This window comes from Chlamydotis macqueenii, chromosome Z (assembly GCF_036417535.1).
Source record: "Chlamydotis macqueenii isolate bChlMac1 chromosome Z, bChlMac1.mat, whole genome shotgun sequence".
NCBI classification, from domain to species: domain Eukaryota; kingdom Metazoa; phylum Chordata; class Aves; order Otidiformes; family Otididae; genus Chlamydotis; species Chlamydotis macqueenii.
The window spans coordinates 26,575,936-26,597,594 of record NC_141593.1 but is presented as its reverse complement, the minus strand read 5'-3'; the positions used below and the strand labels follow the sequence as shown (position 1 = coordinate 26,597,594).

The 21,659-nt window shown below is 36.3% G+C and overlaps 1 protein-coding gene across 4 annotated transcripts in view; it reads left to right on the top strand.

The window, feature by feature from the left end:
* The window catches only part of FCHO2 (FCH and mu domain containing endocytic adaptor 2), a 97,197-nt gene that overhangs the window by 11,132 nt on the left and 64,406 nt on the right, over positions 1–21,659 (top strand). For all 4 annotated transcript variants that reach the window (XM_086771263.1, XM_086771261.1, XM_086771265.1 and 1 more), the window contains 6 exons: positions 7,127–7,201; positions 8,528–8,669; positions 8,760–8,912; positions 14,081–14,185; positions 18,382–18,480; positions 19,593–19,689. In XM_086771263.1, coding sequence (XP_086627389.1) covers positions 7,127–7,201; positions 8,528–8,669; positions 8,760–8,912; positions 14,081–14,185; positions 18,382–18,480; positions 19,593–19,689 — 671 coding nt within the window. The remainder of the gene's footprint in view (positions 1–7,126; positions 7,202–8,527; positions 8,670–8,759; positions 8,913–14,080; positions 14,186–18,381; positions 18,481–19,592; positions 19,690–21,659) is intronic.

The window sequence follows — 21,659 nt, the reverse complement described above, 5'->3', positions numbered from 1 at the left end:
TCCAGCAGTTTATTCAAATAAATCCTAGTTTTTCATCATGTTTGGAAGATAAGCAGTGATTTAAAGGAGCAAAGTTCTTCTCTATGGGATGGAATGGACAGAACTGAAATCTGCAGATGTGACAACTTCTGAAACAGATGACCTACTGCTGGTTTTAGTTCTTCTTTATGAAAGAAGACTGCTGCTGCTATGTTAAACTTAAGAATTTTAATTCTGGACAAAATTAGTTTTATGTCTTCAGAATTTTGTCTTAATTCAGTTACTGACACCAGATGATGCATGGAAAAAACTTGCAAGAGACTGATTGAGAACCTGTTTCAGTGAAGGTTTCTTGTAGTAAAAGCTGTCCAAAAAACTAGCTTTTGTTTTCTGAAATTTTTCATCAAAATTTCATTTTTTGCCTCAAATAGATCTCAGCAAATAATGTCTTTCAAATTTCCACAAAATGTAACTGCCACAAATCTGGCAGATACTCAGTTGTGCTGACATTTGGATGGTTTAAAAGGGAGTTAGAGAAAATGACAAAAATCTTTCCACTAAGTAGAAGTAGACAAGTGTCCAGAGTCTACATATGATTGTCAGTCTTTTGTTGAAAGGACTATACGACCCAAGGAATATTGTGTTTCAAGAACCCCTGATTCTGGAGAACACAGTATGAATCCAGACAGGGTTCCAGTGAAATCTTGTGTTGGATTGAGGGGAGGGATATCAAACTGATCATGTTTAGTGTGAAGTGCTTAAGGCTTCACAAGCTTGCACTTTTAATATTTACTGTTATAAATGTTTGCCTTGTGTTATCTTTATGAGTGCCTGGATCTTTTCTTTGAAACCTGCTTTAATTTTTGGAATCACTCAGTTTTTATAGCAGTAAGTCATAGACCTAAGCTGTACATCACCTGGACGCATTTAATTTTATTAGTTTTATATTCGTTGCATTTTGATTTACTTCCATATTTAGATCAGAAGCTCTTTCACTCTGCTTCTTATCTCATTTATGTTGTATTCTTTGGGCATGCTCCATTTTATTCATATTGGTCGTAAGATGAGAGATCTCATGTAAATGGGTAAAAATAACTTGATGCTATATCTGACTTGGATTCTTTGCATTATTATAGTGACATAAATAAAACTTGACAGTTCATTCTACACAAAATTCCTAGTATGTGGCACTTTAGGCTTTTTTCACTCTGTAAGCTCCTCCAAATTAAATTTTAAGTGACATATGCCTTTGCAATGAATAAATAAATATTCAAACCTCTCTCCACATATTAAAAATGTTTCAACTGAAGTTTCTCCTCATTAATTCCAGAGATTTGTCAAGAAGGAGACATATTTTTTTTCCCTGTTAAACAAGTTTAAATAACATTTAACTAAAGATTAATGAGCATGTACAAACATATGAGGATCCAGTTGGACACTTTATCCTTAATGAGAGATCAAAAAATGTATATGCTGTTCTTGTGCATGGATAAGGATGTACCAAGGAGATATGCAGCCATCTTATAGCATTTTTTTGTAAAATATGTGAAAAATTTCAGTTCTCATTAGCACACTGAGATTCACTAGAATCTTAGTGCTATATTTTAACTTATTTGACAAGGCTTCAGTATAGTTTGTTAAGAGCAAATTGCCCTGGCACTGGAAAACATCTGTTAGTGATGCAGACACACAGCACTAAGTTCAGTCCTTTCCAGTGACCTTCTCCCATCAGGATATTAAACCTGGTATCCTGTCTGCTCTGTTGTGTTTTCTTTAGCCCTACTTTACTGATGCATCTCAGTATGGTAGGTGGCCATTAAAAAAAAGCAATTGAATGCCGAATAGGTACTTCTTTTCAAGTGAAGAGTGCATCACTGATCAATCTCAGTCTAAGTTAGCAGTAGTTTGCGACATAGTTTGTAATTTTGAAGAAAAAAGGTAAACTTTAAATATTTGGTGTCTTCACTTCAGTAAAAATGTTTACATGTGTCCATATCTAGGCAGTGAAGCCCTCCACTACCATTGTGAAGTTACTGTGGTATGTCACTCTATTTCCCAGGAAATAAACGTGATTCGGTAGCACACTTTTATTCACATAGGTCAAATTCTTGATCTCAAAAGAAATATGATTGGGCAGTACTTGAGCAGTATTTTACAACGGTCCAATTGTTTTGACCATGTTCTATTTTGCATTTTTGTTTATTGCAAATAAATTGAGATGTTGCACACAATTATCTGTTCCTCTCCTTCCTCCACTGAGTGTAGTCTGAGTATTGTTTTGCAGTACTGTTTTCTGCTAGAATATATAAGTGGATGAACAACATTTATTAGGAGCGTTCTAGTTCTAGTGTTTTTGTGCCCTGACTTTATGTACCCGATTTTCTGAACTGTTACATATCTAAACAAAGTTTATGTTTGAACTTTCTTCACATCTGTCCTTTCATTCCTTTTGAACATATTGGCCATTTTTTTTTAAGAAGTGAAGACATAGGAAGGTGAAAACTGCTGGATAGGTAGAGAAAACAGATCTGAGTTGGTGATAGTACTTTCCACAAGTTAGAGTACTTAGCCTTTGTATCATAGAATAGTTTGGGTTGGAAGGGACCTTCAAAGGTCATCTAGTCCAACCCCCTGCAAGGAGGAGAGACATCTCCAACTAGATCACGTTGTTCAGAGCCCCATCCAACCTGGCCTTGAATGTTTCCAGGGATGGGGCTTCCACCACCTCTCTGGGCAACCTGTGCCAGAGTTACACCACCCTCATTGTAAAAAAAAATGCCTTCCTTATATCAGGTCTCAATCTATCTCCTTCTGGTTTAAAATTGTTTTCCCTTGTCCTATCACAACAGGCCCTCCTAAAAAGTTTCTGTCCATCTTTCTTATAAGCCCCTCTTTAGGTACTGGAAAGGCGCTATAAGGTCTCCCTGGAACCTTCTTTTCTCCAGGCTGAGCAGCCTCAGCTCTCTCAGCCTCCTCTCCTAGGAGAGGTGCTCCAGCCCTCTGATTTTGTGACCTTCCTCTGGACCTGCTCTAACAGGTCCACGTCCTTCTTATGCTGGGGGATCCAGGACTGGATGCGGTACTCCAGGTGGGGTCTCACAAGAGCAGAGTAGAGAGGCAGAATCACCTCCCTCGACCTGCTGGCCAGACTTTTAATGCAGCCCAGGATGTGGCTGGCTTTCTGGACTGTAAGCGCACATTGCTAGCTCATGTTGAGCTTCTCATTCACCAACATCCCCAAGTCCTTCTCCTCAGGGCTGCTCTCAATCTATTCTCTGCCCAGTCTGTGTTTCTGCTTGGGATTGCCCCGACCTATGTGCAGGACCCTGCACTTGGCCTTGTTGAACTTCATGAGGTTTGTACGGGCCCATCTCTCCAGCCTGCCAAGGACCCTCTGGATGGCATCCCTTTCCTCCAGGCTGTCAACTGCACCACACAGCTTGGTGTCATCAGCAGACTTGCTAAGGGTGCTCTCCATCCCACTATGTCATTGACAAAGACATTGAGTCAATGTCCCAATACCAACCCCTGAGGAACACCACTCGTCACCATTCTCCACTTGGACTTTGAGCCTTTGACGCAACTCCTTGAGTACGGCCATCCAGCCAATTCCTTATCCACCAAGTGGTCCATCTGTCAAATCCATGTCTCTTCAGTTTAGATACAAGGATGTTGTGCAGGACAGTGTCAAATGCTTTGCACAAGTCCAGGTAGATGACAATAGTTGCTCTTCTCTTATCCACTAGTGCTGTAACGCCATTGTAGAAGGCCACCAAATTTGGTCAGGCACAATTTGCCCCTAATGAAGCCATGCTGGCTGCCACCAATCACCTCCTTTTTCTTTTTTTCCACGTGCCTTAGCATAGTTTCCACGAAGATCTGCTCCATGACCTTGCCAGGCACAGAGGTGAGACTGACCGGCCTGTAGTTCCCCAGGTCTCCCTTGTTCCCCTTTTTAAAAATGGGGGTTATGTTTCCCCTTTTCCAGCCAGTGGGAACCTCACTGGACTGCACGACTTCTCAAATATATGATGGACAGTGACTTGACAACTTCATCTGCCACTTCCCTCAGGATCTACGGATGCATCTCATCAGGTCCCATGGACTTGTGCACCTTCAGGGTCCTTAGACAGTCTCGAACCTGCTCTTCTGCTACAGTGGGCAGTTTGTCACTCTCCCAGTCCCTGCTTTTTCCTTCTGCAACCTGGGTGATGTGACTAGAGCCCTTGCCGGTGAAGACCAAGTCAAAAAAGTCGTTGAGTACTGTCGTATGTACTGTTTGACAGTAGTTACATGGTCAGTCAGGATTGCTGGAGGCTCCAGACTAGCCAGAGAATTTGCTGTTTTCATGGAGTGATCTCACAGAGAAAGGAAAGATAGTTGAGTGTATCTGGATGTACAGAGTGCTTAGGGCACAAAGGACACATGCCTGCCGGAAGCTAGTCTCTGTTAGTTGCACTGCTCAGAATACTGTTTTGGCTGTGTGCAGCCTAATCAGGGGAGAGTCTATCGTTCCCTTTTCTCCATCCTTAAAAATAGTAATGAGAAAAGAAAAATGGTATGGGGTATGAGAAAAGGTGGGGGTTTTTTTATTATTATAATCAGCTGAAGGATTTTTAAAAGTTTTTTTTCTGTCAAAACTTCCGTAAGAGCCTTCTGAAATTGCCAAGTTGTTTCCTCTGAAAAAAAGCAAAAATGTTTGAGATGTGTTCATTTGTAATAATATGTCTATACTGTATCTGCTGTTCCAGCTGGATATCTCTAGAAGGAGCAGAAGGTTTCCTCCTTTGCTGTGCTCAGTTAGTCAATACCAATTCAATTTTCAACAGTTTTATTTCACTTTTTCCTTTTTGTTTTTGAGAGTTTGTTAATCGTCAAGTAGTAAAAGAACTGAGAGACAGTTGGATCTATGGTTCAGAAATGTCAGCTGAAAAATTGAATTTTCTTGCAAGCAATCTGCTCAATGTTAGTAAATCTTGGGTGGGTCAGGTTACCTGTCTGATGAAACATAGATATCTTCGTTCTGTTCTGATAAAGCTTATAGAGATGTTTTTAAAGAGGTAAAAACATAAGAACATTGGGCTGCCCCTACAGGTTTTTTTTTCTTTAAATAATGGGAAGATTTTGTACATTACCTGTCTTGTGTTTGTGTGCACTTAACACCTAAACTATTTACATGTAAGAAACCACTGTGCTCAGCTGGGAACTCAATAGATCTTGTGTTGGCTTTTCTCCAGAAGTCTTTCAAACATTTTTCTGTACCACTTGCCTGTAAGCATTATAAAAAAGAGTCTCCTTACTTGGAAGAATCTGGCAGTTAATATATTCACATTTAACTTTTAAACATTTAACATATCACAAGCAAAGACAGATTTTCAAATATGTGAAAAATAATTTACTGATGCATTCGTAGTGTGTTACATCTACGTCAGAGTGCTCTGGAAAGTCAGTTCATAGGACGAATGTAGATATACGTGCCCAATTGGTCAGTAACAGCATCTTTTGGTTGTTAGTGTTGGTAACTGATGTATGTTGATATTGTGTGGTAAATTGTGGAGCTCCAGTTTTGTGGAGATTGCTCAGGCAAGTATGCTGTAAATTGCTTCAAAGTAAATAGCTGTGGATTTTGGTCAGAAATCTTGTATTTGAAAAAAAAAGGTGGGGGAAGCCACTGAGCTATCAAATCTAGAAAACTTTTATAGAAGCTGTTGATAATTTATCAAAATATATTGTTCATCATGGTAACCAAAAAAACATCAGTGTCTTTTCTGTGTGCCTGCATATGTGCTTGTTACTGTACAGTGAGCAAGAATTCTAAACCTTGGAAACTGAAGTTATTTGACGTTTTATTGTGAATAAGTTTGCAGTTTGTAGATGAGGTTTAAAATGTAGTGGGGTTACTGCATTTCACAGTTTAATCCCCTTCTCCAAATTGATTGTCCAACTGACTGGATAGTTATTTTGGAAGCTCAGTAGGTTTAAATACATGCCCGCCTCTTTCAGGTGACTGCTGCTACTTAGTTTCACATTTTCATAAGAAAATTGTTTTTGCTTGAAAGTGTTCCTGTAAAGGATAAATAAAAACCTCTGCCTCAGCAAGAAGTGGTTGTAGTCATGGTATAACTTGAGAGAGGAGTGAATTCTTAGTCTCCCTTTTTCCTTTTTTTTTTTTTCCCCTCTCTTTTGCCACTGAATAAAGATATTACACAGCAGGAAAGAAATTACTTCAACTTTTGCATTTTTAAGAAAAGGCAATTATACAGTATTCACTCAAATCCAGGAAGCTTCTATATCTAAGTTGACACTACATATTGAATATTGATTTAGGGTGGAAAATTAAAATAGTATGTATCTTTTTTTTACCTTAGTAAGAGGAAGGGGTGAGGAAGATTGGTGGGGAAGGCCTTGCAGGGAGTTCCTGCTGTGATACATTGTGTGTGACTGCTGTTCCATGGCAGTTGTCCCAGCAGAGACTCTACGGAGGAAATCTATGACTCTTGGGTTTTGAATCTCCAAAAGACAAGCAAAATTGTGAGTTTGAGTGCAGGAAATATAAAGAAACTTTGTGTAGGGAGGAGGTTACACAATTGAGTATCATAAGGAGAACATGCTACTGTTCTTTGCATGTTGTTTTGCTGTTTTCCAAACGATTGTGCAAATAACATAAACAAGCAGAAAACGTCACCCCCAGAAGACTAGACAAGACCCTATTTTACTTAATGTATTTGCTAAAGAAGCATTCAGTTTATTTATTTTAATATTTTAATTACAAATATATTTGATTTTGTTGTTCTGTAGATCTCTGGTGTTTAGACAGTGCTAAGTGGGTGATTGTTACGACATTTTGTTCTGAGTGTTACTAAAGAATGTTAAAGACGGAAGGAACAGAGAGTATGGGAAGGAAGGAATCATCTTTTTCAAGTCTTGGGTCCCTAGGTTTTACTTGTTTCTTGCAATGTTCTATCACAGGGTTCTTTTTTTAAATATACTTCTGTGATTTTGCATATAGTTTTTGAAGGGTAATTAAAATGGAGTGATTTTCAGCTAAAGTTAAAAGTCCTCTATTTTGCACATTCAGAAAGCATATTCATCTGTCTTCAAATATCTTCAAAATGTGTATTATGCTTTTGATGACTTTCTTTAACAGGGCTACAATAGAGGAGGCATATTCAAGGTCAATGACAAAACTAGCCAAATCAGCGAGCAATTACACACAACTTGGGTAAGTAAATGTACATAAAAGAGAAATAAAAAACTGCATACGTGTCAAGAATAAAGTTTGATTCTGAGTATTTTATTGATGATGTTGAATGTAGCATAACTTTGCCATTTTTATAAATGATTGTTTGTCAGCAGCCATGCAAAATATCATGCAGCTATGACAAAAACAAAGACAGTACAGTTCTTTATTTATAGCTTTAAAAAAACATAAGCCCTCTGTCTTTAAGGTTGAATTCTTTTCAGACATAGTAAAGAACGTGCCTTTCTGTTCTGTGCTCCCAAGCCTATGGTAATCATTTTGAAGAGAGAACATATGTTCCACAAATGCAGCAGTAAATTTATTTATTTCTATAATTTCTGCTTTCTGGAGTGTTATCTCTGTCCTCAGAGATGTTAGGAATGAGACTTTTCAATCAATTTATTCCATAGTTTAATAAAAGTATTATACATGTGTTATGTTTTTAAAAACTGGAACAATTAATGGATGTTTTTTAATTAGAAAGATTATGCCAACAAGAACTCAGATTTCTTTAGTGAGGCTAGATTTTTTTATTTGTAGTAATCACAGCTAGAAATGTGGGGAGCTTTTGTGAGTGGATAATTTGATACCAAGTGTTGCTGCTCTTCAAAGGTTCTGTATCTGCATGTTAGTTTGAACCTCAGTATTTTAAAGGCTATATATAATATTGAGTATTCAGCAGCATTAACCAGGAAACTGAGGTAGAAATGTATCTTTAGAATAGCTGGAGAAGTCCATTCAGTGTAGAAATCTGAATCTGAGGAATGACCTATCCCCAACCTTCCTTTGCCATACAGTTAATTTCTGTTAATGAGTATCTCTCTTTTAGTCGCAGATCGTCTTTACTAATATTTTTTTCCTGCATCTTGTGGCTGTAGTGATGTAAGACAACTAGAAACTTAACTAATGAAATAATTTCAGGTTTGTCTGCACTATTCAAGTATACATATAAAAATAGTTCTACATCTTAAATTATTTTGAGCTCCTCTTGCACTGTCTTTGGGAATACCACTTGGCATTATTGTGTGCTGATGATAGAGAAGATAAAGTGAATTTTGCTGTGATTTACTCATGAGAGTCAACACAGGTAAAACGTGGAAAAATTAGTAGATAGGATTCCAAATACATTTGAAATATATTTAATAAGAATTAATAGCAGTTGTTGGGATTTTTGTTTGTTTCAGTTTTAGAAATGGGAATGAACTTCTGTAAACTTATCAATTACACCTTAGCAGTATTAAAAAAAAATCATAGCCAATGAAAGGAAGAAATCCAGATAAACATTAACTGTTATTTTCCTCAATCTAGGACATTTGCACCTGTTTGGGATATTTTCAAAACCTCAACAGAAAAACTAGCAAGCTGTCACTTGGATCTTGTGCGGAGATTACAGGAGCTAATAAAAGAAGTTCACAAGTATGGAGATGAACAAATCAAAACTTATAAAAAGGTTATTATTTTTTTTCTTATATGTGTCCAAAGATTTGTTAACATTAAAATTAAAAGGATTTGATTTTGACAACCATGTGATATTTGTCAGACTAAAGAAGATGTTTCAGGAACATTGGAAGCAGTGCAAAATATTCAAAGTATCACTCAGGCCTTACAGAAAGCAAAGGAAAACTACAATGCAAAGTGTGTTGAACAAGAACGTTTGAAAAAGGAAGGAGCAACCCAGAGAGAAGTTGATAAGGTAATTCTGTGATATCTTACTTTAATTCATTGTACTGTCTGTGAGCAACACGTTGACCTTGTTTCAGTGTGTGAAATGCTCAGAAAGAGCTAAAAGTAGTTAAAAGTAGTAATTGTGGCTCTTTCCCAATGTACATGATATTTTGAATACCTAGTTGTGTTTTGTTTACATTTACTTCCTTATCTGTTCTAACTGCACTACAGTTCTGATTCTTTGTTTTGTGAATACCTGCATCAGAGAATGATTTTCTTTAGTGGCTTTTACAGAAATGTGCATAATTGTTTCAGCATCTATTATGTTTTTAGATAAGTTTCCTTAGGTAAGTATGCAAACACTCAATGCCCTTGTCTACCGAATTAAGAAACAGAAAGTTTCATGGTATCCCTTCAGTGAGAGAAGTAGGTAATTACACAAGTATTTGAAGTCTGTTCCATTGGGAGGAAAAACAAGTTACCATTACTTTCAGTACTAATTTAAAAAGGTTCAAATTTCATGGACAAAAAACTCCAGGGATGAGTGTCTTGATGCTGTATTGTCCTTGGGTTATGGCAGAGTTTGACCCATTCATAGAATCATTCACTAAATGATTGAGGTTGGAGGGGGCCTCTGGAGGTCATCTGGTCTAACTTCCCTGCTCAGGCAGGGCCACCTAGAGCCAGCTGCCCAGGACCATGTCGAGATGGCTTTTCACTGTCTCTACAGGTGGAGAGTCCACAACCTCTCCGGGCAACCTGTTCTATTGCTCAGTTACTCTCAAAGGAAAAATGTGCTTCCTGATGCTCAGAGGGAACCTCCTCTGTTTCTATGTGTGCCCGTTGTTTCTGGTCCTGTCACTGGGCACTACTGGGAAGAGCCTGGCTCTGTCTTCTATGTAGCCTCCTTTCAGGTATTTGTATCTATTGATAAGATCCTCCCTGAACCATCCTTTCTCTAGGCTGAATAGCCCCAGCTCTCTCAGCCTTTCCTCATGGGAGAGGTGCTCCAGACCGTTCATCATCTTCATGGCCCTTTACTGGACTCTCTTCAGGGTGTCCATGTCTCTCTTGAAATGGACAACCCAGAACTGGACACAACACTCCAGGTGTGGCCTCACCAGTGCTAAGAAGAGGGGAGGGATCACCCTCATTGACCTACTGATGTCACTGTAACTTTTTCCTGTTTACAGGAAACTAAGTAGTAGAGGAAAAAGGTCATCTTCCCCTGTCTCTGACTATGTTTCCTCTTTTAAAATTCTTGATACCTCTGCCTGCTTCCATTTCTATTACCTAGTCTGTGTAGGACTCTGTTCTTGTTAGAATGATCTTTGTGCCTTTTATACTGCTGTCTTGATGGAGCAGATAAAGTCTTTTCACTGATGGCAAAAGTGATCCTGTTGACCACGTTCTGATTGTTGTATCTTTGATATAAATTACCTTTTTTCCTATTTTCCGTCTCAAATGACAGTTGATGTTGGATTCTAGACATGAGTCAGAAATATGTGGGTTGGCAGATGTTTTCCTGACAGTCTGTTCAAGGTATCATTTTTCTGAATTCGTGTGAATAGATGGAAACTTTGCAGTAGGAAAAGTTGACTTGATGGAAGGCTTGTTTTTAAGAAGTAACCTTATCCTTGTTCAGTTGGAAACCATAAAATATTCCATTTGACTGATGCCTACATGAGAAGGGAGAAAGAGGAAGCACTATAGGATGAGGGCCATTTTTTTCCTGTTTTGTGCATCTTCCCTAGATACTTCTGTTTGAACAATTAGGCCATAGTTGAATGCTCTGCAAGTACTTAAAAATGTTTCTAGTGGGAGCAGGTAACTGTGACCATCACATCTCTTCACTTGTGTCTTTATTCAAATTTATACTTGTAATTTCAGAAACATGGTGACAAATATTGTATTCATTTATTTTTCCTTTGGCAGAGAATATGTTTATTACTTTTAGCACAACATGAAGAATCTTTTCTATCAAAATTGCAGAATAACTGCTCTGTCAGAAAGCAGGAGATCTGCACCAGTGTGCTAAGAGCTTATCACAAAGCTGAATATTTGGAGAAATACTTTATTGAAGAGTCTGAGGAAGTATCTGAGACCTTGCAATTTTCATTGCAGCTGAAATTTAGTGTTAACTTGTGTAATAATTTCCTGTTGTTCTCTGACATGTGAACTTCTCTATTTTTAGTGACTTGACAAAAAATTCTTGACTGATCCTTATTCTTTCACTTACTGTAAATCTGCTAAATGGAGTTCTAGCAATTGCTGCACCTGTGAATACACTCATCCTGTTTTCAGAAGAGATTACTAGTTCATCATACAATGTTCATGTTTTGTCATTTTGTCTATCCTGCTGACTATTTGGTTTTTATAGATGTTTTTCAGCACATAACACTCAGATTCTGCTCTTCATTAAACATGATTAGAAAAGACAGAGAATGTTTCAGTTTTGTCAAAATCCCATGTATATGGGGTTCAGTTACATAGTGTTTATGAAAAAACTTATTTCTGAAGTCTTCTAACTTGGCATTTCCTTCCTTTTCAATGGTTAAGTTTGGAATCATCTTATTACAAAGTTTTCTTTATTATTTTTAAAAGGAAGTGTTCATAGAGCACCTTGTACTTTCAGCGTAGTAAATGGCATTTAGGAAACACGATAGGACTTGTCTTCTTGGTAATTTCCCTGTGTGAATGTGCAAGAGTGAGAATCATGAAGTAAAATTCAGGACAAGTGACTGATGGGTTTGATACAACCTGTCATGCTCTCCTTTTAATGCCTGAGGGATCCATATTCTTCACATAGTGAAGAATATTTGTTTTCAGGCTCTGTTATGCTGGGTTTAAAGACTATGTGACTAAGATCTGCTTAAGCTTTCTTTGTAACTGGAAAAATGGAACTGTAGCTTTGGTTCCGCTTCCTTTGAAGTCCTGGTTGATGTTTCCCCAGGTGAACAAGTGCTAATACTACACTGTTACTCACTATTTTCAGTTATTTTTCTGTTTCCAGAAGCCATCTTTGTATTAATTCATTTGAAAGTTACAGATAGTGGTCAGCTTTACAAGTCATTGCAAGTGATAAATAGTTTCTGGTTTTACTGTGGGACTGATGAAATTAATTTGACAGAGGGGAGGAGAGCTATTCAGAACTAGAACAAATAGTAAATACACAACTGTCTTTACCAATGTCATTAACAACTCAGGAATACTTTTGAGTTAAAACTGATGGGAAATTTCAATGAGATAAAGTATGTATGTTGAACTAAGAAGCTAGGAAAAAAGTTAATGTCCAAGGCAGTTTTTATTTTCATTGGCTTTTAATTTGGAAATTGTAAGAATATCAAAGGTTTGAAAAACTTCATCTCATGTGTGTTATGCTGTAAACTTTGAAAATAACTTTCTTTACTGCAATCACTCACTTCATTGAGTTTTGTTATCTGTGTAAATACTGGATTTCTCGTGTATTTTGTTTTAAGAATATGAAACTCCCAAAAATGTTATTTTGGTTCATTAGCAAAAAATAATCATGGAATCATAGAATCTTTAAGGTTGGAAGAGACTTCTAAGATCATCAAGTCCAACTATCAACCTAACACCACCATGCCTACTAAACCATGTCCTGAAGTGCCATGTCTACACCTTCTTTGAACAGCTCCAGGGATGGCACTCCACCACTTCCTTGGGCAGCCATTTCCAGTGCCTGATCACTCTTTCAGTGAAGAAGTGTTTCCTAATATCCAAACTAAACCTCCCCTGCCACAACTTAAGGCTGTTTCCTCTTGTCCTGTTGCACTTATTCTGCCCACCTCCCTACAGCCTCCTTTCAGGTAGTTGTAGAGAGCGATAAGGTCTCCCCTCAGCCTCCTCTTCTCCAGACTAAACAATCCCCGTTCCCTCAGCTGCTCCTCATAAGAGTTGTTCTCCAGACCCTTCACCAACTTTGACACGCTCCAGCAACTCAACATCCTTCTTGTACTGAGGGGCCCAAAACTGCACCCAGTATTTGAGGTGCAGCATCACCAGTGCTGAGTGCAGGGGTACGATCACTTCCCTGCTCCTGCCAGCCCCGCAATTTCTCATACAAGCCAGGATGCTGTTGGCCTTCTTGGCCACCCGTGCACACTGCTGGCTCAGGTTCATCTGTCTGTCTGCCAGCACCCACAGTTCCCTTTCTGCCAGGCAGCTTTCCAGCCACTCTTCCCCAAGCCTGTAGTGTTGCATGGGGTTGTTGTGACTAAAGTGCAGGACACAGTATTTGGCCTTGTTGAACCTCATACAGTTCACCTCGGCCCATCAGTCCAGCCTATTCAGATCCCTCTGCAGGCTTCCTACCCTTGAGCAGATCAACACTCCCATCCAGTTTGGTGTCATCTGCAAACTGACTGAGGGAGCGTTCAATCCCCTCATCCAGATCATTGATGAAGATATTAAACAAGACTGGCCCCAGTACCAAGCCCTAGGTACCGCTGCTTGTGACCGGCCACCAACTGGATTTAACTCCATTCTCAGGGCTCAGCCATCCAGACGGTTTTTAACCCATTGCACAGTACATCTGATCAAGTGATGAAAGAAAATCAATATATTATAAAGCCAAAAAAGACTATTATAAAGAACACTGAGCTGCATAAATCTGGCCATCAGTATGTTCTGCGTTAACTTTACTTTCAGATATCTCTTAATCTTAAAATTTCCATTGATGTAACACCTGTACTTTTTAATTTCTTCCTTAATTTTTAACAGAGAACTGTTACCTTCTTATTTTTTTTACCATTGACTCTTTCAGAAATTCAGAAATAACTTTTTTTTTCTCTGTGTTCCAGCCCTGCTTTTGTTCTGTTTTTCTGTGGCAGATCAAAATATTTGAGAAGAGCTAATTAGTTGACTTTGGCAATACAGATTTTATTTCAAAATAAGTATATTATAAATTTGTCATTGCTGATTAGGGGAAGGGATTTAAATGAGGTGATTACTTTGTTACCTTTTTTGTGGTTTACATATAGCTTTAAAGAGAAATCTCTAATGGCTTGAGTCTGAGTTATTTGGTGGTGAAATTTTGTTATGACCCTTCAGTATTTTGATATGCCTCTGCGTACTTTTTGTCGACCATCCTAGACTTTCTTTTAATAGTGACTTTAAAAACCTTGAATCAGATTTTATATGTGATATTTGACACTTTTTTGCACCAATCTACAGGCAGCAGTTAAATCAAAAAAAGCTACAGATACCTATAAACTGTATGTGGAGAAATATGCTGCATTTAAGTCTGATTTTGAACAGAAAATGACAGAAACTGCACAGGTAAGTGTTATATTAAATAAGTTACCTTTAAAGGAGATTAATATATGCTGTTTCATCTCTGATGATGTCTGAAATCAAAGCTTTTGAAAAATTGGTTTAAGATAGAATTATTTCCTTTGGAAACTGATATGAACAATAATGTCAGTTGTAATATGTTTGAAGGGCTAACTCTGACCATGTATTTTGCAATGGCACTGTTGTTGAAGGACACCGTTGAGCATTAGCACTCTAGAAAGACTTTTTGAAGAAATTTTTAGGAAGAAAACAAGATGAGCTTCTGGAAGTATTGTAGATGCATTGTGATCGTGTGGGAAATCCTGTCAATTGCTGAACCGCCGGAACTCTTTCATAGGAGTTTTAATATTGGGATCAATCATGTTTTTCTTATAATCATTCCTACAAAACACTTCAGTTACAGCTTATTAGAGTGTCTTCTCAGAGTTTACTTGAGGTTGTGAAAAGCCCTTACATCTGTTCAAGTTTCTGAGTGTTTTTGAAGACTTCTAATCTGTATTCCAGACGATATCAAGTTTTCTCTATCATTGCATATACTACTTCTTGTTACATTTTAAAGTTTCTTTTTTGAATCTGTTGATAGCAGATCTCTTTCCACTGCTCCAGATTTCAAAATGCAAACTTCATCATTTCTGCTTTTAGTAGTAATAGTTGAGGACTGAATGGCATATTTATTTGTATATGTTTCTTGGTTTAGTAAAGCTTTTACAAGGTAGGAATTCTCTTTTTGATTGAAATGCTCTTTTCATTAGTTTCAAAGATTAATTTTTAGGCATAGTTGGAATTATTAGGGAGATTCAGTCATGTATTCTTAACAGGTAAGTGGGAAAGTGTTAGAGTTCTCCTTAACTCCTTGGAAATTAAGGTTTCACAGCACGGATATTGTGTAGGCTGACATGTAAAAAGCTGCCCTGTCCTAAACTGTAAACTGCTTTCCTACTTCAAGAACATCATTAGAATTTGATCTACTTCATCTCTGAACAGGTACTCAACATAGCTGTCAGAGAAAGGATAGCATGTATATCACATAGCAGAACTCTTCCCTCCCACTTCCCAGCAACAAAGAAATGCTCAAGCATGCTACTGCAAAGTTCTGCTTTTAACACAGCTGTTACGTTAGGAGTCTTGACAACCTCTCCTTGAAGAGTTTGCAGAAGACATCTTTTTATGCAGTATCCTGACTCAGTTTCTGGTTGAAGGAGCCGTGTTCCCTATGCTTTTCTATTCAGTTTGAGTTAAATTTGGCTATGTACAGTATTTTTCTCTCCTTTTAAAAAATCTGTGACTTTTAAATGCTTTTTTTTTTTTTGTGGGATGTAAGCCAGTGATGATTACAGTTTCTCAGTGATATAAAAAGATTTTACTGAAAATAAAAGTTCAACAAGAAAATTCATGAGTACTGCGGTCTAACCCATAAGGTCTGTTGTACTTCTCTCTCATCTGTGATGAGTGAAGCTGTGTTTTCAATATATGTTTTAAGTTAATGTTGCTGTCAAAAGTAGCAGTTGTCCTATTTCCGTACTTCTTCCTTTGTCAAGTATTTGTGTAATTGAGGAACTAACTTGTAGAACTAATCCAGCTAAAACTAATGTATGAAGGAAGGTACCTAAGAGACCTGCAATCTGGTTTATTAAGTCATCACACAAGCATTTGTGCTGGCACAAAGGCAGAGGCAATGAGGTACCAAGGGTAGAAAATTGCATCTTTGAACTGGGTTAGTGTGTAACACTGGCCTGGACTTATTTCCATATGTGTCCACCTTGCATATTTACATCTGTTGCCTTAGCTTTGTGTGTGTGTCTCACTATAACTTAAAGTATTTGCTTTTCAGTTATCTAGGTAATCATGTAGTAGTGTCCTCATTTAGCTTAAATGTCCTCTTTTCTTAATTAAACTCCACAGATCTCATTGCATAAGTTTAATGGTGTTTTCCTCTTCTGTCATTTACTATCTTACCTGCAGCTATCGAAGTGAAATGACTCATGATATGTGATTTTGAGAGGTTGAGTTTTGAAACATACGGTCTTCCTAATCTTGAATTGCAGTTTATGGTTTTTGCTATGATAAACATGGAAAGTTTTATGGTGATTAACGAAGTGGGAAAATGTAGTTCAGTGTTGTTTAGAAATCAGATTTGACAGAAATTCCTTATGTTGCAAGATTTTTCTGAGTATAGCCATAGTTGTATTATGAAATTGCTATGCAGTTTCTAAGAAAATATTATGTCTTATTTGTCAGATTTTCCACCTTGCTAGAAGCCTTTTTTAAAAATCACATAGCACAGTCAAGTATTGAAAAGGATCAAATAGCTCAAAGTGCTAAATTATTTATTATTTAAAACTGAGTAGAGATGAGTTTGGATTATTTTGCTGTTGCGCAGTCTGCATGTAAATTAAATTCAAGAATGAGTAATATTTCTTTTTTTAAAAAAAAACTGTAAAACTTACATTTATGAAAAGAAGTAATGCTTACTTAAACTGTGGATACTGAGTTGGACAGCTAAAGATCCTGTTGATGACAACTTTTTCAGTTGTATTGTAGCGTAAAACATTAAGAAAAGTCTTGCATTTGTTGGATTATTAACGTTACAGATTCATTTCAGTACATCTTTTTAAAAGGGATTGATTAAAAGTGAAAATAAACAATTTGATTAATGATTGTATCTGTGATATGAGTGATGTGGCTGTATTATAGTACCTAGCTTTCTTCTTTGATCAGAACCTCTTTGTATTATGTACTGTATGAGGCCAAAATCACTCTACTTCAAAGACTTTAAATCTTAAGTATAAAACAATAAATAAGAAATAAGGAAACAACTGAGGGAGGGGGATACTTTCTACTAACATAAGAGACAAAAAAAATATCTCTGAATGGCCAACTGTTGTGATATGCATTATAAAGAAGAATTTAAAGGAGGCTGGTTTGCAGAATTTATGAGATGCTCAAACCAAACATAATAGAGGAATAATGGATATATCTCAAAAGGTGACTTTGTGTTTAGATTGTAGTTATGTAGTAAAAACAGGCGCTCCTTGTAAGAACATATTGTATATATGTGTTGACACTCCAATAGTGACTGTGAGCAGATATTACAGAGGTGGACGATAGATAGTTTTGAAAGCAAAATAATATAGCTTAAATAGTAAGGCAACCAATAAAAGAAGTAACGTAATAGAGTAGACTACAGAGGATGACCAGATCCTCTGTAATTAAGAGGAAGGCTACTGGAGAAAAAAAATAATTTTATTCTGCTTGATTGATGGCTAGAGAGATGTGTAAGTATGGCAAAAGAAAGCCTGAGAGTTTAGAAGTTAGAGATATTCAACTTGTCTGTATGGAGCTGTGTTTGTGAATCAGAGTAGCAGGAGGCATGAAATGTGGAGGGATGGTCTTCAGAGAACCCCATACAAAGTGGAGAGAGGATTAAGTGGTGCTCCAAAGTTTGGACACACTTGAAAGGGCAGTTACAGAAATAGGAAGAGAACTATGAAAGAGCAGGAGTAAACAAAGATTTCAAGACAATTATGGTTGATTGTTGGGGAGGATGAGGACATTTTTAGTTCTGATTTTTGGCTAGGAAGGGGTCATTGAAAACATTGGAAGTTATTTTAAAATGGCTCTCAGCTGGAAGTCTGGGTAGAATGAAACAAACTGCAAAGATTACATACAGTGAGTTTAAAGATCAAACAAATTAATCATACTTGAGGAAACACAGGATATAGATTGAACTAGAAAAAGAGAAAGCATTTGTATATTGTGAGCAGGAGGAGAGGGTGCTAAGAAGGAATTGCAAAACAGATCCAGAAATAAGATTTCTGGATTTAGATGAAAAAATGAGACTTTTCAGTAACAGAGAAAAGATTTTTTTTTTTTTTTTTTTTTAATCCTCTAACTCTATTTTCTTTTGGTAGAAATAGGTCAGATTTTTTAAAAAATAAAGATAGATGAACATTTAAAGAGTAAGTAAAAATATTGGATAAGAGTTCTAAAAGGATATATTATATTTTAAAGTACATTATTTCATAAATCTACTCATTCTGCACCTTCCTTTCTTAAACACTTTAATTACCATGATCAAGATCTGATTTTTCTTTCGTTTAGTGTATTTAATTATTAAAAGTTAAGATTTAGAATTTCAAGAAATATTTTCATTATGATTAATTGCTTGTATTGGTTTACAGAAATTTCAAGACATTGAAGAAACGCACCTTCTTCGTATGAAAGAGATTATAGAATCTTTGTCAAATACTATAAAAGAAATTAATTTACAAATAGGAGAGGTAATTTTTATATTATAATTTGTTTGTTTGGATAATACTACATATTTTTCTTAACTGTTAAATGGAATATTTCGTACTGTGTTTGTGGTAATTTCAAGATCACCTCTTTCAAATGGTGATAAATTCAACATAAGCTCAAATTTTTATGGCTTTCTTTTGCATTTATAAGTTCAGTATCGCAAAATGTACACAAAAAGTCTGAATAAACTTGGTCTTAACAAAAAAAAACCAAAATATTTTGCCAATTCAAAGAATTTTTAGTGTATTTTGAAGTTCTGGTCCCTACATATTAAATTAGCCCTCATTTCACACAGAATCGGGATACTTGTGCTTTTTTTTTGCCTAAAACTTGAAATTATATTGCTCTGAAAAGCTTCCAAATTTTTAATACACTTCGGATTTTTTTAGCAGAAGAGCTTCAGTAACAGAAGTTCTTATAATATTTTTTCTTTAGATATAAGTTTATTTTATTAATAAGTAGACCTTAATTTTTAGGTATTTTGAAGTATAGTTTTGTTTGCATACACTTAGAGTCACTATTTTCCTCGGTTTTGTGGTAGTGAATGATAGTCACAAGCGCCATGCTGTTTATTTCTGAAGCATATACATACTGTCTTGTTGGACAAACTTCTTATTAACCACATGTGGCTGTTCTTTTGTCAGATGAAAAACATTACAACAGTAATGCTTTTACTCGAAGCAGGTGGGAACTGAGATAATACACTAGTAACAGTTCACACCCTTAACTGGTGCTGGCTTAAGAGACTCTTGTCTTCCTGACATTGTAATGGAACATGTTGCTGACAGATTCAGAAAACTATATATACACAAGTCATTTAGATGGAAGCAAGGGAAGTATATTCTAGACCTATCATCAAGCTGTATTCTTGCATTCCTAATTTGTATCTGTATTGTACACATACTTGCTAATACTGAAGCAAAGAAGCAATTTCCTTGATAAAATGCCTTTTGATTTCTGGAAGCCTTGTAATGTATTTTAGAGGGAAGTATTTTGAACCTTAACTTTAGGGAAAACCACTTTTCAGAGTTAATTATCTTCTTTCAATTACTGGTTTTTGAATTCCTTCTGTGTGGTGTGTTTTTTTTTGAAGGTGCATGAAGAATTTATAAATAACGTGACAAATACTACAGTTGAGAGTTTAATACAGAAGTTCGCCGAGTCAAAAGGAACTGGCAGGGAAAGACCTGGTAAGAGGTTAAAAATAACAGAGTAGGAAACATTAATTTTAAAACTGTAAATTTCCACTCCTAATAAAAGATCAAACTCCTATTTGTTAATGTGTTGTATTTTTAAAGCACTTAAAATTTCAAATTCTCAGATTTCATTAGCTTTGATGTTAAATGATTCATAAAAATTGATAACACAATTTATTATGTATGTGTAATATTTGTGTTCTTTAGGAACATAGCATTTTGTAGTTCTGAGTCCCTCTATGTAGACCTTCAAGGAAGCTTTTAAACTATACTGTTCCTTGGTACATCAGTGAAATTTGTCAAGAAAGTGAAGTTCCTTGCACAAACTATGTGTTGTCTGCTATGTGTAAAGCTGCTTATTGAACTGTTGGAATGGTTGCATCTGTTTATTTGGTTAGCTTACAAAATTATCCATTTTAATAGATTGTATGTAGATTGTTTCTTTACTAAGCAGCAAACCGAGTAGTACTTTCTGAAAGTACAGCTTGTTGGGTGTGGTGTATGAGACTTTACTGGACTGGCATAAAAAGACAATCTCACAGTACCATGTATCTAGTGTTATAGGAAAAATAAAGAGTTCACTTTAATATTTGGGCATGAATACAGAGTCACTATGTGTCTGAATACAGGAATTCAGAGGTACTGTTTTCTATTTTGTTCAGCATTGAGAGTCCTGACTAGCATCTCTGTCTTCTAGTATACAAGCATAAATGTTTTTTTCCAGAGCAAGGATGCACATAACAGAGTAAATATGCAGAATTTATATTAAATTGTTAAATGCAATTACTACATATCTTAGAATACCTCTGTGAGGTGTTTGTAGCTTAACATTATTTCATATTCTTTCTGTGGTCCTCTAATGCTGATACCCAAGTGGACTGAGGTAAGATTGTGTATAGAGCAATTTTTGTATGTTTTCTGTGTATTTTGCCATTTTTTCGGTAAAGATTAAGAAACAAAAAAGTGAAAATCAGGGTTTCAAGTTAAGTTGGTCTGAAATCAGGACAAAGACATGTGAATATTCAGTGTTCAGTCCACTTTGACAAGCTGTTGCCAAGATGTCATGGCTAGGGATCTCCATCTTGCGTGCAGGATTCTTAATTCCTGGCTTAAAAAGACTCTTGCTAATTTATCCTAGATCACTGTGCGCTTTAAGTCATCAATATTGTTAGTGTGGTTTTTTGCTAAACAACATAGTAATCGTTAAGAAAAGTAACACTTGACTTTTTGATTTAGTGAGAGAAGTTATACACGTTCTGTACTTATTGCTGCTTTACAGAGTTCTTCAAGTCCCATTTGTATTCTCTGGGGTCAAATAAAAGCTTTTGCCATGGCAAATTTCATTTCTTAACTCTCTTAATAACAAAGTATATTAAAAAAAGATTGCATGTTTAGTGTGGAAATGTATGCACCTTGAGTTTATTTTTATGGTGATGTTATTGGTATCGAATTGATATTATTGTTATTGATATCAAATTTGTAAAGCAGTCATGGTGCAGAGGGAAAGCACAGGCAAATTCAGCCGTAAAAGAATACAAATTCACAGGAAGTTGTGAAGTGTCAAAGACAAGAAACAGAGGCCACTAGTGATGTTAATTATGGTTACTGTTTCTATTATATTAATTTTATTAACTTAGAATCATACAACTTTGACAATTACAAAGATTTGTAAGGCGAAGTGAGGTATCAGCCTTCTAAGAATGAAATGGAAACATCCAGGGGTAAGGACTGCTTTTTCTTGATTAAAAAATGCATTTCTGCATTTAAGAGCTGTTCGTCAGAGGAAGGTATTTTAACTCATGTAGCGAATCTTGAAAGTCTTTCTGTGTGTGTTGTATTTATTTATTAGGCTGGAGGAGATGGCTCTTCAGATAAATCTAAATAGTCAATGTAAAAATTATACTGTCTTGGCATATAAAACAAATGTAGAAAAAATTGTCTTATGGATGGCACTGTTCCTTAAG